Source organism: Barbus barbus, assembly GCF_936440315.1.
Source record: "Barbus barbus genome assembly, chromosome: 34".
Lineage (NCBI taxonomy): Eukaryota > Metazoa > Chordata > Actinopteri > Cypriniformes > Cyprinidae > Barbus > Barbus barbus.
Window position 1 is genome coordinate 14,396,693 of NC_136762.1, and position 18,147 is coordinate 14,414,839.

Genomic DNA, 18,147 nt, shown 5'->3' on the forward strand with positions numbered 1-18,147 from the left:
TGTCTCAAAACTCACGTGCACACACGCACAAGTTCACCATCTATCTTCTCACATATGTCCTGTACATTCATAAATCATACAGGCTTGTGGTGTTTCCATATGGCATCTCAAATATGTTTGCCTAGAGTATGGTAAATGAGGAGTAGGAAATGCATGAAGATTAAGTTAAATTGCTCTGTTCTGCAGCATCTTGTATTTGTATCAAGTGTCAATATGCTGGCGTACCCCAGGCTGGCAATTTACAAACAAATCTAACGCAACATCTTTACGCACGATCAAATAACCCTCATCCTTAATGTCTTTATTGTCGATCATTATGGATGAGGTTTGCCGGAGGAAAACATGAAAAATTCTCACCATTTCTCCTCTTCTGCGGGTTGTGATGTCAACCTGAAAGAGACACGCGTATAAGATGGAGAACAGTCGCTGAGCAGACAATCTTGAGTATGTGGAGTAGGATATTCAAAATATATTTTGAAATTTACGTATTTTCTCTGAAAAGCGTTAAATAAGTTAAAATGTTGAACAAAAAAAAGCTAAATAATGTTTATTTAGCAATATAGCTAAATAATTTCTCAAATCTTTTTAGTCTATCAAAGATATTTATGAATTTGTAATGCAATGGATAAATTAAAGAGCTAAAACGGTGATAATTATATAGCCAAAGCCTTTTTTATTTGAAAATAATATAGCCGCATTTTTAGTAAACAATATAGCTAAATCATTTCTAATTTTTTTTTTAGTCTATAGACATTATTACATTTTTATTTTGATATTTATGTATTTGCTCTGATAATATAGATCAATATCATTTAGCCAAATCTTTTTTTCTGTCTATTAACTTAATTTGTATTTTGATATTTATGTATTTGAAATACATAAATCAAACTCATAAATAAAGGGTGATAATACATGATATTTTTATCCATTTGAAGACTATTTTTTATCATTTAAGTCTTAGCCAAACAGCCACTGAAGCCAAGCAGATTCAGAACAAATAATTATATATGTGTATTAATTAGTGCTGTCAAACAATTAATCGTGATTAATCGCATCCAAAATAAAAGTTTTTATTGACGTAATATATGTGTGTACTGTGTATATTTATGTATATTTAAATACACACACATGCATGTATACATTTAAGAAAAATATGTTATGTTTATATATTAAATATATTTACATAAAATGTAAGTTATATTCATATATATATATATACACATGTAAATAAGTATATATTTTCAAAATGTATACTGAATGTGTGTGTATTTATATATACAATAAATATACACAGTACACATCATGTAAACAAGAACTTTTATTTTGTATGCGATTAATGGCGATTAATTGTTTGACAGCACTAATATTAATACATATTCATGATTCAAATTATAAAATTTTTGCAACTGAAGATTAAATCATACATATTATTGATAGCTACTATAGCAAGACTATGAAAGATTGCAAAACTAGATTATTGTCATGAATGTCAAGAAAAAATTAATGGTCAGATAAAAAGTATATTGTTTTGTTTAAGTGATTTGTGTGTAATTCTCACAGAACGTCATCTATCTTGGAGAGGATGTTTTCAGCGCAAGATCGCTCTTTCTCTAGAGCCAGCTGTTCAGAGTCCAGACGAGACAGCTCTACATCAGCCAGGGTCAAGCCCATACTGCGCTTCTGCCTGTAAGAGTGGATGCAGTTGTTTTGTACGTGTTACTGTCAATCTGAAGGAGTGCAACGTGGCAGCACAGGTTAGTGATGAAATGAGAATATCTATATTCCTGACCTGAAGTCCTCCAAGTTTCTCTGTACATCCGGAAGGAGAGTTTCCCGTATTGTCTGTATATATTGCCTGTGTAATTCCTCTGGAATCAGCTCTGGTCTCCGCCGCTCTGACAACATGTACACACAAATAATTAGTAGTCACATGTTTCATAGGTTTATATTAATTTAAGATTAAGTTTTCATATTTTCCATTTAAAAAAAAAAAACATTTTTCAGTATGTTTATTGAGCAAATGATCATGGTGACCAAGCTTTACTGTCTTTGTGACAATGCTGACAATGTCAGACTCACATACACAAATTAAATGGGGAGATATAATAGAAAAACATGTTTTTTTAATAAAAAATGTATTAATAATTGCTTTAAACAAAGCAGAATCTTATTTAAAAGAAAACACTTTGCATGATTTATAAAACAATTTTCAATTGAGGACATCCTCAGATGTCCCCAAAGGATAATTTTGCCCCAAATTATAGCTAGGTATATACAAAACAAAAACAATTCTCACAAATACACACCCATACATGACCAGTAAACAACCTGCATGAACAGAAATGGCATCAGTATGCGTCACTAAACATGTTGCCTTTTCAAGCAATGTCAACATGACACGGGCAGAGTGACCAAGTCCTTCAGAAGCTAAATCCATAATTACACGAAGAGTCAACATGAATGTTAAACAGGATTTGTGCTTTCTGAACAATTGCAGGTTTCCCACCAAGGGCTGAGAAATGATTATGTGGTTGGATGTTGAAATGAACACACAAACAACAGACGTTTGTGCTTCCATTAAGATGCTTCTAAAATTAACTGTGCTTACCGAGCTCAGAGGAGATGGATTCAGGCACAGCGACTTTCAAATTCTGTTGAATAAAAATAAAAATTAAAAAGGGCTTTCTGACAAAAGCAGCAGTTTTTTTTCTCCTGCAAAACAACTACAAACACTACAATAACAAAGTAACAAAACAGCAGAGCTGTGGGAAAAGATATGCACAAGTTCAAAATTAACTACCCGTCCATCTGGCAGAAAGAGAACAAAGTTTGCTGCAGGGAAGACGCGCACCCAATCACAAACACACACACACACAGAGTTCAAGAACAACAATATGCGATGACCGTGGAGGTAAAAGGTTGTCTGAGAGCGTGTTTGCTTCCTTACCCTGAGGGTGCTGGGAAAGGAGTAACCCTCCACACACCTCTCAAGACAAAAGGCACAGTTGATCTGGGTGGATACAGGCTTTTGCCTCCACTTGCCCGCAGACCAAATGATACCAAGGCAGAGCAGACAATGACGGGTTTGAGCGAGAAGAGATGATGTGTGAAAAGCTCCACTTACTGCCCCCCGGTCTATGAAGAGTGTCAAGAAGTCCATGAAGATCCGCCGTGTTTCTTTGGAGTTGGTCTGTTTGTAGAGGTCAGCGTACAGGTAGCAGAGCTGTGGAGGGAAGTGAGATAAATAGCAATAAGTGTGTAAGTAGCAGTGATAAACAGCAATTTGAGAAAGATTAGTAAATTTGTTTGCCTGATTTAAATATAAAACATTACTGATGATACTGATATAGTCACAAGTAAACACCACGTTTCAAATATTTGGGGTCAGGAGTTTTTTAATATTATTAATCATTTCATCCAGCAAGGATGTAATAAACTGATCAAATTGACAGTAAAGACATATGTCACACAAGATTTCTATTTCAAATAAGTGACATTTTCAACGGTTTTATTTTTAAAACCTTTTTTTTTTTTTTGGCGTTTTTGCCTTTTATTTGATAGGACAGTAGTTAGACAGGAAATTAAGTTGGAGAGAGAGAGAGAGAGGGGGGACGAGATCAGTAAAGGTCTGCGAGCTGGGTTTTGAACACGGGACGCCCGAAGGAAGCTCTGCCCACAAGGCTATCGGCGCTGACATAATAAATGTTTTTTGAACAGCAGTTTATCTTTACCCATAGCTTTATCCATAACAGTAGTAGGGGTGGTAGTAAAAAAAAACGATTCACCTATCGCGATTCTTTTTAAAACGATTTAAAAATCAATTGGTTTGTTTAAAAAAAAAACGCAATACATATCGTATCGGCACGTAAGTATCGAATAGGGAGGTAGGTGTATCGTCCCATCCCTAAACAGTAGTGTATATTTATCCATAACTCTATAACTTTGCTCAAACAGGCATCAAATTTATAAAAAAAAAATTCCATTTTGACTATTTAATTAAATTTTGTTTAGTTTTTTGTTTGTTTTGATTAATTTCTTCTTAATTTTTTGAAATTTGATTAAAAATTACTTTTCTCAGTGCATCTTAACCCAAACATGCAGTTTGGATTTTTGAGTTGTTTATTGTGCTTTCATTGTGCAACTGGTTATTACATCAGAGTTTGTGACATGCATGAAGACTTTAGTGAAATATTGCATATGCTACAATTTCGTTTTTGAATGAATGTATTGAGATTTGGATCCTCCGCTCATGAAAAGCATAATGGCAAAACAATTTAAATTCTCACATATGGTGAATCGAATCTATGAAGGCATGCTTATAGTTTAAAAAGTTGGTCTAAAAAACAGATTTAAGCAAAAATCTTAATCCAAAGTCTAATCACTTCTTCAAAACAACTCCATGAGATTCTTTTGCCTGTTTTATTACCCATCAAGTGAAAACCATAAATCTGATTGCTTAGAAAGAATGATCAATAGTCTTGCTTGCCTTAGCAAGCACTGCTAATTACTGCTGGAACTCACCAGAGGTGCAGGGTCAAACTGAGAGATCACATGGTGCAGGAAGGCAGCAAGATGAGCAGGTCGAGTCTTGAGCAGCTCGATACTCTGGAAGCAGCTGCATTGTCCATTCACCTGAGACACATCAGATCTAGTTAAAGAGGCAGGTGACCAAGACCAAGCTCCCTGCACTGAGGGAAAGGAACTAAAAATACCTGCTCCTGCTCAGTGTCAAAGTCATCATCTTCAGCTGCAATGATCTCTGAAGCCAGGCGGGAGAGTGGGCTCCCTATGGTGGATGAGAAACGAGAATCCTACGGGAAGTAGAGAGGTGTGACAATCATGCTCATCAGAAATCAGGCGGAAAGGTCTGTCAAAAGCAATGGTTCTCACCAGGACGGAGCCGTCCTCGACCTCAGGGGAGGGCCAGGAGTTGAGGCTGTCTCTGGGGGTGCTCTTCGGACTGGAACAGTTGGATTGCCTTTGGCTCTCTGGAGAGGCCGGGTAGAACCGGCGCTGGACCTGTACATCACACACCATAAACACAATTAATTACACGACAGGGAAGCAAGAAACAAGAGCCACCAAGTACACTCGTCATAAGTGCCACTGTTTAACTGAGATCAGTGAAGATATCTCAAAGAAAAGAGAGTGTGGTGTACACTTACAGATGACAGTGAACGTCCACTCCAGAAAACCTCCGGGCTGAAATCTCCCTTATATTGATCCTCATTCACCCAACAGCCATCTTCACTGTTCCTGAGACACAGACTCTCCTAAAGCACAGATTTACAGTCAATACATGTGCGCATAATTCAAAGCTATTCAGTCAGATTCAAGATCTTTTGAAACTAACATAATTTCTAATTAATGGTCAAGCAATATATCAATATATAGTATATCTGAAGACTGTTTGCCTAAAAATGATCGCTTAAAGAAACAAGTGGAAGCTGCTATTACCCAAAAATACACATTTTTACAAATATATTTTATTTTAGTAATTCAAAGGTTTTTAAAAAATATTGTGAAATATTATTATTTAATATGTAAACTTTTCTATTTACATAAATTAAATACATTTGATATTTATATAAAATATTTTAAAATGTAACTTACTCCTGTTATGGCAAAGCTGAATTTGACATATGATCCTCCAATAATCATTGTAATATGCTGATTTGGTACTCCTTTCTTATTATTATCATCAATATATTAAATGATGAAAACAGTTGGGCTAACTTTAATATCATATAATATAAAAATATTTATAATCAAACAATCTCTCTCTCTAGCTACATCCAAATCGTTTGACCAGTCCCTAACAGTGTGTTACTGATGCTTTGAATATGAATATAATTTAAACTGGTCAAAATGTCATACGTGTGTAGCCCTGTTAAGCTGGCCCTGCTGATGTGGAATGTGCTTTTTGGCTTCCTGGATATCCCGTAGTGGTTTGGGTGTAGGAGTTCTGCTGTAGTCATCCTTCAGTCCCTAAAGAAGAGACATTTTCATATACTATATAATCAGATCTCGTACACACACAGTCAAAGGGTAACAGCCTATAACCCTATCAACTTGTTGCTCTGCTCTGTTAAAGTCTTCTTCTATGCTGCTCTCCAAGACAATGAGAATGACAGATCTTTGTTTACAAGAAATGTGAATGTGGTAACTGTGTTGAAACGTAGTGGGAGGAGTCTTAAGTCTACCCTCTCACTTATCAGCTATCCTAAAGCTCTAAATTACCTCCCAACAGGAAAGGCCTCATTCTTATCAACTTAAGTCATACTGCAACAATACAGCTCTGTAACTCAACACTTTACTGACAGGCACACTTTGTGAAATTGAAAGTAGCATGTGTGCCCACTTTAAACTAGCAGTTTTGAGTCTGATATTTCGATTCTGACCTGTATGTCCTGTTGCTCTTTGGACACCATCCTCTTGTTGTCCATTCTTTGGTTGAGTGGAGCACTGTTCTCTTCCTGTGTAGGGTTGGGTTGACAAACGACAAGGAGGAGCAAATAATAATTTTTGATTACATAATTTAATTGGCGTAGAGATATAAGGAAGTGAACTTACAACAAATAAAAACAAATTGAAAAACAAAACAAAATCAGATGGGAAAACAATTTGCAGGAAGGTATGGGCATCTTACCCATGATACCAGAGGAGAGGAAGTGCATTCCGGTGGTGCATTGTAAGAGTTGGGAGATGTAACAAAAGGGTCCCCATAACCCCCAGGTGACCCGAGGCCCAGGTCTACCTCAGAGAGGGGGATCTGGGGCAACCCAGGATGCCGGCCTAATACTGTGAGGGCCACATATGAGCCGGCTGTGAAGAACAAATGAGTTTTGGTCAGCGGTGGAAAGATGTCGTCTTTACCCAAGCAAATGATTTATACTCACATTTAATTAATTTCACCACTTCAACATGGTTTGACTGCGTCACCAATGTCCCGTTCACCTAAAGCAGAGGAGACAAACATTAAAATGCAAAATACTCTGAATATAAAGCCATATCCATGCGAGTCCTCTTATACAGACTCAAACATGGTCATTTTGTGACCAGCAGGTGGCAGAATAGACAGATGCTGAAATGCAGTGGTGAAGAGAGTGGGAAGTGAGAAATACAGCTCTTGCATTTGTAAGCGTCTCACCTTAATGATCCTGTCCCCCGTCTGAACACCTGCACGCATTGCAGCACCATCTACCAAAAGACAGGAGACGATTATGAATTGAAAGCATTTTCTGAGTGCTGCCATCTGGTTTGCTAAGAGGTTCTGGGTGGTTTTTCAGCACATTGCTATGTGGTTTATGTGCTCCATTTACACTGCACACAAATTGGTTTTCACTGTCATTTTGCAAATGATGAAACCTCCATTTTGGGTATTCATGCATTTACGTCTCATGTAAACATGTTCCAGAGAATATTCCACACAGCATGACGTGTATTATGTCCTGAATGACCATCTTTCAGACTAAGATCAAAAAAAGTTTTGTAAATACCGTATATATTTAGATATATTTTTGCTGTTCAGACAAGTTAAGAGTAAGATAAGTTGAGTAACACGCACAATTTTCTTTTGCCCCCTAAAATGGTCAAAGCTTATAGACTTCAGTCAGGGTAGACGCCATACTGAATTTTATTCGGTAGAAAACAAAGCTGTGAGGGACACACTTACAGTCTTTAGAAAGACGTGCAAACTAAGTAATTTTCATAAACTCAGATGTTGGTTGTATTTAAATTTATTGCCATAATCAGCTTCAGATTCAACAATATAATACAATAAAAATAATATAAAAAAATTCAATTTAATTTATATCTTTAATTCATGCGATAAAAAACAAAACAAAACTGTAAATGTTTTTGAGTCCATTTTACAAAACGAGTCCTTCCAAATGTTGACAACTCAGAACACTGAAAACAGTTTTGTCTACTGAAATGTTTTTGGAAAGCTAAACAATTGTCAGCACTGTAACGAGATACACACTGTACTTCAATCCCTCCACAGCCTAGTCTTTATTCCAGTCAAATTAAATGCGTTTAATTTAAAACTTGATCTAATGTATTTGCCCTGCTTCTCTTTTATAATGCTTCATGTGTCCTCTTGGTCCTGCTCAGAGCACATCAGCTCCATTTCTGAATTGCAGCCAAGTCTTATCAAGTCTGGGAAGGGGTGAGTCTCAACAGACATCAGCTTTTGTGGGCGGAGCCAGAAAGACAGACAGCATGATAGACGGACATCTTACCCTGTCTGACGAGCTGCACGAAAACAGGGTTGTCCCCACTGACGGTCAGCCCAAAGCCGTTCTCATCTTTCTGAATGATCACGCATCTCTGAACCAGCCCTGGAGGAAGGGAGAGAACAAGAAGAGAGAGAAATTGAGCTATGAAAGTGCTATGAAAATTATTTTACTGGATTGCCAATGTCTTTATTAAAGCATTCATCAGGAGAGGCCTATCAAAGCAGATTACAGTAACAATGACTACCTGATCGAACTGACAGGGTAAGTAAGTGCAGACAGTCACAGGCATAAAGTACTTGGCAATGTAAAAAAATCTGCAGAGTTGTGAAATGAACGCATCAATCTCGCAATCCAATTAAAATCTAGCCCCATTCCCAGAATAATGGAAAGATACAAGAAATGATGAGAGCAGTGGAGACGTGGGTTATCACGGTCATCTAATGCTGCAGTGTGAGAGATGGGCCTACTTTCAAAACTGATAGCTCATCAGATCTGAAAACAAAAGTCTCAGTTCTCAGATCACAGAAATGAATATGAACTGCTCAAAGTCACACAGATGTAATATACAGTGGTGTGAAAAAGTGTTGGCCCTTCCTGATTTTTTATTTTTTTGCATGTGTGTCACACTTTAATGTTTCAGATCAAACTAATTTAAATATTAATCAAAGATAACACAAGTAAACACAACATGCAGTTTTTAAATGAAGGGTTTTTTTTTAATGAAGGGAAAACAAAATCCAAACCCACATGGCCCTGTGTGAAAAAGTGTTTGCCTTCATTCAAAAACTGCAGGTTGTAAGGACATCAATAGAATAATCCATTTGACTTCAGTGGTTCAACTTTAATTTTATGAAGCTACGAGAATGCTTTTTGTGGGCAAAGAAAATAAAAAATAAGGACTTTGTTCAACAATTTTTTTTTCGATGCGCGTTCACGAGAGTACCTCGACATATGCGTGTGGTGTTGCTGATTCAGGAGCTGGCATAGCCTGCCGTAGAACCCAGATGTGCTGCACCTTGTTTACAAGCAGAGGATGAGGCAAGCTGTACATAAAACAGTCTTAGTAAACGCGTCTGAAGATTTCATCAGAGAGGATGACTTGCAATTTTTTGCCCAGCCTTACTTACTCAACCAGAATATACAGACGATGAACTAAGAGAGATGGACATTCTATGTCAGAACACGGGCTCCAGCGTCAGCAGCACCACACACATGTCGAGATACTGTCATGAACATGTGTCAAAGACTGACATGGAAGAGAAAAAATTGATTAATAAAGTCATTATGTTTGTTTTCTTTGCACACAAAAAGTATTCTCGTAGCTTCATAAAATTACGGTTGAACCATTGAAGTCACATGGACTATTTTAACGATGTCCTTCCTAGCTTTATGGACCTCGAACATGGTATTTGTGTTGCTGTCTGTTAGGGCTGCATGATATCAAAATGATCAAAATACCGCAAATGTACAAATTGTGATATGCATATTGCAATGGCATGCGATATCTAAACGATGCGAAAAGTTATGTTTTAGGTCAACGCATATAGCAGAGAATAGACTGGGCATGCGACTGTTACTTACATGACTTGCTTGATATTAAAGGGGACCTAAAATGCAAAAATCACTTTTATAAAGTGTTTGAACACAGTTGTGTGGCTGCAGTGTGTGAAAACAACCAGCCTATAATGTTAAAAATCCACCAACTCTTTTTTATAAAACCAATAAATCATGAACAGTCTCTCCATACGAACTGTTTCAGATTCTGTTCACGTCACTGAGGGGAAAAAATCCTGCCCATTTGTGACACTCTCTGTCCTATTAGCAAAAACACAGCCCTGAGAGAGAAGCTGCGGTCCGCCATTACTGGAGATATATACAATGTCAGTGCCAAAGAGGCTTTACAAGTGTTGTGGGATGCACTAATGAACATAAGAGTCGCCATAATCTCCCCCATCTGAGCCCAGGACACTGTGGTTAAATTTAATTTTCGAAGGAAATATCCAGGAAAAAATAGGTAGTGTCTCCTATATGTTTAGGAATCAATACCAACACTTTGTGCGTGAACGTCAGCTCCAGACAAAGTAAGTATCACGTGTTTGTTTTCCAAATTGCCTTTCTGAAATAGCTTCTTGGCACTCTGTAAGGCTTATTGCTAAAGCTATCATTGTCTCTGCCTGTTTTCACTGATGCTGCCTTCAAATGCAGCCAGAATGATCGTGAATAGGAATGTGGTAGTTAAATGTTGCATATGAAAGCAATGTGAGTTGATCGCTTGAAGTTGTCGAGCTCATAATCAAAAGTGGGACTTTTAAAAGTTTGTGATATTATGACCAGCTATGTTGTTATTTTTATCCTACCGTGCTCCCCGTCTGTGTAATTCATAAACATGAATTTATTATACACTTTATTATGGTAAAGCACTGCTGCTCACATTCAGAAGTTGTAGTGCTTCTTTCTTTTCCAAGAAAGATTGATTATATCATTTTTAGTTTTTTAATATTTTTTAAATATAATTTAAATTGATTCTTACACACTTAAAGCAATATCATATCGTATTATTTAACAAGGTGTCGCATATCACATTTTTCTTCAATATCGCACAGCCCTACTGTCTATGCAGAGTCAGAAAGCTCTCAGATTTCATCAAAAATATCAGATTTTTTTTGTTCCGAAATTAACAAAGGTCTTTGGTTTGGAACGACATGAGGGGGAGTAATTAAATGACAGCTTTTGGGTGAACTAACCCTTTAAGTAGCACAAGTGTGTTCAACATCGATACGAACTTCAATAATATTAATAATTCCGCTTTGACTGACAGGAATAAATTACATTTTAAAATATATTAAAATATACAATTTTAAACTTGAATAATATTTCAAAAATTTATAAATCACATTTTTTTTAACAACTGTAGCGCAAACATTTCACTTTGCTCACTGATAAAAAAAATCATCAGTAAGTTCTAAGTATATCATGTAGTTAAATAGTTAAAGTATATCTGTAACAGTTAAACAGAGCATCCTGACTCTCTCAGTCTTTATCTTCTGAACCATTAAGAATAATGCTATCTGTTATTTTCCAATAATACACACACAGAGCCCAAAATCAACTCAGCAGGGAAGCTGAACATAAATAAACGCTGATAACACTTGAACTTCAGAAGAATCACCTGCACAAGAGTAAAGACAAAACTAGAAACACAGCAACAGTACGATGATCTTACCACAAGATTCGGGTCTCCTGTCAGCCACTACAAATCCACTCTTCTGCACCAGCACGTCTGAGCCACACAACATCATGATACAACACGGGACACACGCGCACATATCACAGAGGACACAGAAAGAGGACTCAAATGAAAAAATGAGCAATGGCACAATTACACACAGTGTGGCTGTTTTGGAATGGGTCATTGTCTATTGATAAGCAGTCAAATCCCCAAGGTCTTGCATATTAACAAAGTGTCTCCCCCGAAATGATTAATAAGGTGTTCAGGTATTAAGGTCCCCAGGTGTTAACCCAGAAATCAATGCTTGGCACAGATGCGGATATAACCAATAAACAGAGTTTGAGGTGAAAAGTACTTTAACGAGATAACATTCTCAAAAACGATTACGCAAGGATGTTGGTTTTTGCTTTCATCTTGAAATATGGTTAATCATAGCTAATCATAACACAAAAGAGTAAACTGTGGACTTGATTAGAATTTGCCTACTTTAATTTCTCACAAAAATGTAATCAGTGATAGTGTTTAACAGAACGTATATGATTTATAACAAGTGTCTCCATCATTATGCAAGGCTATATGGGCTGAAATTAATCACACAAAAGAGCCACACTTCTCAGACACTCCTAAAGAGATATTGGGAAGATTGGGTGATATATCAATGTATCTCAAATTAACTTCCTGGAGATGTAAGATTAAGCAACATTGTGAATAGTGCAATGATTCTAATGTGTGTGGTTTTTTTATAACTATGCATTTTTGTTCGGCTTCTAGGTAATTTTGCAATTTGAGGGCAAAAGAATGTAAGGACAGAGATATATAAACACCATCTCTTTAAATCGAAGCAGCAAAACTGTGTTGATGTTTGTAAGTTGAATCCATTTCCATGAATCAGAGTGCTGAGAGATGACTTTTTTTGGCTAGAAGCTAGAAGTTAGCATCATGTTGGACCCACCAACTGGATTTTTCCATTGTTCTTGGATTGTTGCAGAAAATAAGTTGTGACCAACAAACATCGATCAACAAACAAAGGTTATTACTGGTGTATATTATGTCATAGAATAAAATATGAAAATATCTTCAACCTGTGATAGACCTTATTTCAGGCATTTGACCAAAGACTTCAAGAAACCCGGGCCCAAGGAACCGCATATGCAAAAATATTAACTTGTTTCTGGGTTTTAGGACTCATTTCAGCAGCACTCTGAATCTCTGATTCAATGTTATATTGGTGTATATAAATAAAAATGGTCTTATTATAGTATTGCATTATTTATTATTTTTAACTTATTTTATTTTTTTGTATTAATCTCTTTGAAAGTAGTGGACAAAAATGGCTGTAAAAAAAAATAAAAAAAATATGCCATTTCAAAACAAACAAACAACATAAAATACTGTCAAAATAATAAAAAACTAAATTCATATTTTAAGTTATATCGCCCAACCCCAGAGGACACTGAACGCCACACTGTGGTTAAGATGTTAGTCATGCATCAGAAGAGGTGAGTCCAACACCAAAGGTACATCAGAAATAAACATGCATCACATCCTTCATTCACCGCTATTCTCTCCAACATGCGAAAGTGAGATATTCATGTTAGATCAAACCTATAAAACATACTACGCACATGTGAAAAACTACTTCAGAATAGCTCAGAAATCTTTGAAAAGACCCCTGATGAAATTCTGTCATCATCTCACTTGTCTTTCAATCAAACAGGAAAACATTTCCCCTTCCAAACAATGTGAATCGCATTTTAATCGATACGATTATCATATTGTTCTCCACCATAAACCTCACATTAACGTCCATGCACAGGACTGCTTTTCCTTCTCTACTCTCACCAGCAGCTGAGAGGAAAAACAGAGGCTAAACTTGAAAGAAAAACACACTGACAATGTCTTTCAACTGCCAAAACCGGGGCCAGGAACATGTGCATCGTTTATGGTCAGCAAGTATGAATCATGCCGCTGTTTAAAGCCGTTCTCCACTGCAGTTAGTGGACGGGCACAGCCTTCCATCTGTGCTGTGTGTGGAGGAAACGGTTTCCATTTTAGAGTCTGAAGAGACTGTGTGAGAGGAGCAGTGTGCTTCAGTCCACACCACACGCACACACGAGCAGTCAGGACAGCTAAACACTGCCATTCTGTATGAGTAGAGTGTGAACGAAATTCTCGGATGAAATTTACCTGTGGGGTCAAACTCGTGTGTAGGGGTACCAGGCTGCTTATCGCTTTGGGGTCTCTTGTCGGGAGGGTGGTCTCTGCGGAGAATGCTACTGGTTCTGTAAACACAAACAGGAGAAATCAATATACAAAGTCAATGAAATACATTAACATACTGCAATGAGCACATAACATAATACACCAGTGGTTCTTAGAAAATGCTTCTCTTATTTTTGTTGTTGCTGAAATTAAAGGACATCAAACCTATAGATATTTAACACAAGTGAATTTGCTACTTGGTGTAAGTTAGTAAAATTTGTCAGATGCCAACATGGACAGGTTATGTGACATGCCCTGATCTCCAAAAACAAAATGAACAAAACTCCTCATAAACAACACTCCCTAGGTCCCTTTGACGAGTTAGTTCACTCTGCGGCCATATTGGCAACGCCCCTGGGCAGCTATTTCCAGTCATGCAACTAAAGCTTCTGTCTATTTGAATGGAGAAAGACCATGTTTGTGAAAGCTACTTTTCATATTTCAAATCAGGAATAAGTTATATAATAATGTAAAACATATTTCAAATCGGAAATAAATGATATAGGCTAATAAATCATGATATCATACATTGTGCTTCTTTAGCTCAAATCATGCAATAATTAAATAGACAGATAGACAGACAGACAGATAGATGTTCAGGCTTGTCCAGTTAACCACATTCTACAGTAAAGAAACAGGTGATTCATATTTGAGTTTCTATCTATCTATCTATCTATCTATCTATCTATCTACACATACACATATATACATATACACAGAATTATGGAAAAAATATTAAAGTATATATATTGAATTAGATAAAATTACTATTAATAAAATGATATAAATTAATATGACAATATTAACATTACAATATAAAAATAATAATATTGTATCTTTATATTGATAACATATAATAATTAATCAATACTTCTGTACAATAAACAATTTTGCAAGCTGTGTTGGGTCATCACTCGATGTCTAATGTAAAATCTGGGAATATTTTATCTTAAGCAGTAAACATTCAGATCAGTGACTGACTGATTAATCCACATTTGACTATTTTCAGCTGATTAAAATAAGCATAAGAGTCTGTTCTAAAACATCAATTCTCAATGAATAATACACTTTGTTATTCTTATATTAAAGAGTCTGTATAATATGAGCTCATTTAGTTACAGTGATTATGCATGTATCAGGTCATGATAAAATTGTACTAACTGTACTGTATTTATCATCATTAGATTGACAACCTTGCTCTTTAGATATCAGCAACAGCATTAAAGAACTCATCAACTATTAATTCAGCTTTTTTGCAGCTTTTAAGTCCACTGACTGATGGCACTGTGTATTGTGTAGTGTTGAGTAGCATCCTCTTGCTGTGTGCAATCACTATTTGCCTAGTTAACTTCCTGCTAGGACAACAGATGTGCCCCGCCGCGCTTAAGTCGCCCTATTCAATACACATCAATTAAGAGGCTACGCATGAGTCCAGCCGGTTCCTTATCACAAAGGCAAGTGGAAAAGCCTGCAGTATTTATGACTCCAGGTCTAAAAGTAGCCTCGGCTGTAAGGTGAGTTGAGGTGTGATGAATGTGTTTAACAGTGCTCTGCTTCTCGCTCACAGGCCGTGTGAGAAACCGCTGTTCTCTAGGCCAGTCGGTGATGGGACACAGTGCTGAAGAAGCCCTTTGTAGGCCTGTCCCGACTGCTAACTGAGAACCACTGTACTAACAACCCACTGCCATTTCCTTGGACTCACAAGCTTGACCCGTGGACCTCGCAGAACACCAAACTGACTGAAAATAATGTGCAGAATGAGAAACATCTCTGCGAAACAATCACTTCAGCATTTTAAATGATGGAGGGTAAGCTAGACCTCACATATGTCTGTCAGCCTGACAGCTTGTCGATTTTGAACTCTGCGCGTCAGCCAAACGGCCAGTTCATTACGGGACAGTATCGGAGAGAGTGGCCTCCATACCCTCACAATGAAGTGTGAGACATTTGCAGTGTTGCTCTGAACACAGGGAATAATCATGCAAATGCTTAACTAACTTTTCTAAGATTGCGTCAGAGGTCAGCTAACTGTGAAATTAACACTTCAGCAAAGTAATGGAAAGGACTCGGTGGGATTAGCCCACCTATTATGAAGCCGGTAGATTACGCAGAGCAATTTGTCACCGCTGGTAAACTAGACAAGTCTAATAAGAGAGCAGCCGTCAATCACTGACTTTTTCAATTAAAACTCAATTGATAAAATTAACCTTGAGTGCCGGTACAGGCCAACATGAAGCAGTTCTCTTCCCGCTCCCAACAGGGGCCATGATTTGCACATTTACTCTAGCTTTTAATTGTATGTAAATCAGAATCAGAATCAGAATCAGAATCAGAAAGAGCTTTATTGCCAAGTGTGTTTGCACACACAAGGAATTTGTCTTGGTGTTAGGAGCTTCCAGTACAGAAAGTACAAACATAGTGCAGACAACATATAATTAAGGTGATAAAGAACACTAATGAAGAGAATATACAATAATTAAGGATAACAATAGTAATAAAAATAAAAATATACAGAAAAGAGACATGACCATAGACAGAACTGTGAATGTGCATGTGTGCTATGTACAGATGAAGGTTTGATGAGTTATTTACAGATGTACAGTACCGGGGTGTGTTATGTGTTGTTCAGGTGGGATACGGCCTGGGGGAAAAAACTGTTCTTGTGTCTGGCTGTTCTGGTGCTCAGTGATCTGTAGCGCCGGCCAGAGGGCAACAGTTCAAATAGAGAGTGAGCTGGGTGTGAGGGGTCCAGAGTGACTTTCTTAGCCCTTTTCCTCACTCTGGAGGTGTAAAGTTCATGGAGGCTGGGCAGAGGGGCACCGATAATTCTCTCAGCAGTCCTAACTGTCTGTTGTAGTCTTCTGATGTCTGTTTTGGTAGCTGAACCAAACCAAACAGTTATAGAAGAACATAGGACAGACTCGATGATTGCAGAGTAGAACTGTTTCAGCAGCTCCTGAGGCAGGTTGAACTTCCTTAGCTGGCGGAGGAAATACAGCCTCTGCTGGGCCTTTTTCGCAATAGAGTCAATGTGATTGTCCCACTTCAGGTCCTGAGAGATGGTGGTGCCCAGGAATCTGAATGACTCTACTGAAGTCACAGTGCTGTTCATGATGGTGAGTGGGGGGAGAGCAGGGGGGTTCCTCCTGAAGTCCACTATCATCTCCACAGTTTTGAGCGTGTTCAGCTCCAGGTTGTTAAGACTGCACCAGACAGCCAGCTGCTCAACTTCCTGTCTGTAAGCAGACTCGTCACCGTCCTTGATGAGGCCTATGACTGTAGTGTCGTCCGCAAACTTCAGGAGCTTGACAGAGGGGTCCTTTGATGTGCAGTCATTCGTGTAGAGGGAGAAGAGCAGTGGGGAGAGAACGCAACCCTGAGGGGCGCCAGTGCTGATGGTGAGAGTCCTGGATGTGAGTTTGCCCAGCCTCACTAGCTGCTGCCTGTCTGTCAGGAAGCTGGTGATCCACTGACAGATGGAGGAGGGCACAGAGAGCTGTCTCAGTTTGTCTGAGAGAAGGTCAGGTATGATGGTATTGAAGGCCGAGCTGAAGTCCACAAATAAGATCCTTGCATAATTCCCAGGTTTGTCGAGGTGTTGCAGGATGTAATGCAGTCCCATATTGACAGCGTCATCCACAGACCTGTTTGCTCTATAGGCAAACTGAAGAGGATCCAGCAAGGGTCTAGTGATGTCCTTCAGGTAGGCCAGGACCAGTCTCTCAAGTGACTTCATGACCACAGACGTGAGTGCGACAGGTCTGTAGTCATTAAGTCCAGTGATTTTGGGCTTTTTGGGGACGGGAATGATGGTGGAGCGTTTGAAGCAGCAGGGAACTTCACACAGCTCCAGAGATCTGTTGAAGATTTGTGTAAAGATGGGGGCCAATTGGTCAGCACAGACTTTTAGACAGGCAGGTGAAATACCGTCTGGTCCTGAAGCTTTCCTAGATTTCTGTTTTCTGAAGACCCGGTTCACATCCTCTACACAGACTTTAAACGCAGGTAGAATGGTGGGGGAGGGAGTAAGGGGGGTTGCAGGGGGGGAAGGTGAATGTGTGAAGTGCAGATCAGAGCGGGTGCTGGGTGTCAGTCTGGCCTTTTCAAATCTGCAGTAGAACACATTGAGATCGTCAGCCAGTTGTTGATTCTCCACAGACTGTGGGGGTGGTGTCTTGTACATGGTGATGTTCCTCAGACCAGTCCATACCGACGCCGGATCGTTGGCTGAAAGTTCTTTTTTCAACTTCTCAGAGTAGTTCTTTTTAGCCACTCTGATCTCCTTTGTTAGTCTGTTCCTGGCCTGGTTATACAAGATTTTATCCCCACTTCTGTAAGCGTCCTCTTTGGCCTGACGAAGCTGTTTGAGTTTCCCAGTAAACCACGGTTTATCATTATTGAATGATAAGAATGTCC

General features: G+C 38.2%; 1 protein-coding gene across 5 annotated transcripts in view; it reads right to left on the reverse strand.

Annotated features, from left to right (window-relative positions):
• Positions 1-18,147, reverse strand: part of LOC306854099 (rho guanine nucleotide exchange factor 12-like) — a 57,184-nt gene that overhangs the window by 16,998 nt on the left and 22,039 nt on the right. For 3 of the 5 annotated variants that reach the window (XM_079391917.1, XM_079391919.1, XM_079391918.1), the window contains 16 exons: positions 13,657-13,751; positions 8,244-8,342; positions 7,151-7,200; positions 6,900-6,957; positions 6,650-6,825; positions 6,402-6,476; positions 5,878-5,988; positions 5,166-5,273; positions 4,891-5,019; positions 4,713-4,811; positions 4,522-4,632; positions 3,125-3,223; positions 2,609-2,651; positions 1,790-1,895; positions 1,559-1,684; positions 358-390 (listed from right to left, as the gene is read on the reverse strand). In XM_079391917.1, coding sequence (XP_079248043.1) covers positions 358-390; positions 1,559-1,684; positions 1,790-1,895; positions 2,609-2,651; positions 3,125-3,223; positions 4,522-4,632; positions 4,713-4,811; positions 4,891-5,019; positions 5,166-5,273; positions 5,878-5,988; positions 6,402-6,476; positions 6,650-6,825; positions 6,900-6,957; positions 7,151-7,200; positions 8,244-8,342; positions 13,657-13,751 — 1,518 coding nt within the window. Of the gene's footprint in view, positions 1-357; positions 391-1,558; positions 1,685-1,789; positions 1,896-2,608; positions 2,652-3,124; positions 3,224-4,521; positions 4,633-4,712; positions 4,812-4,890; positions 5,020-5,165; positions 5,274-5,613; positions 5,989-6,401; positions 6,477-6,649; positions 6,826-6,899; positions 6,958-7,150; positions 7,201-8,243; positions 8,343-11,463; positions 11,515-13,656; positions 13,752-18,147 lie in introns of those variants that run through there. The other 2 variants (XM_079391920.1, XM_079391921.1) reach the window with 2 other exon arrangements.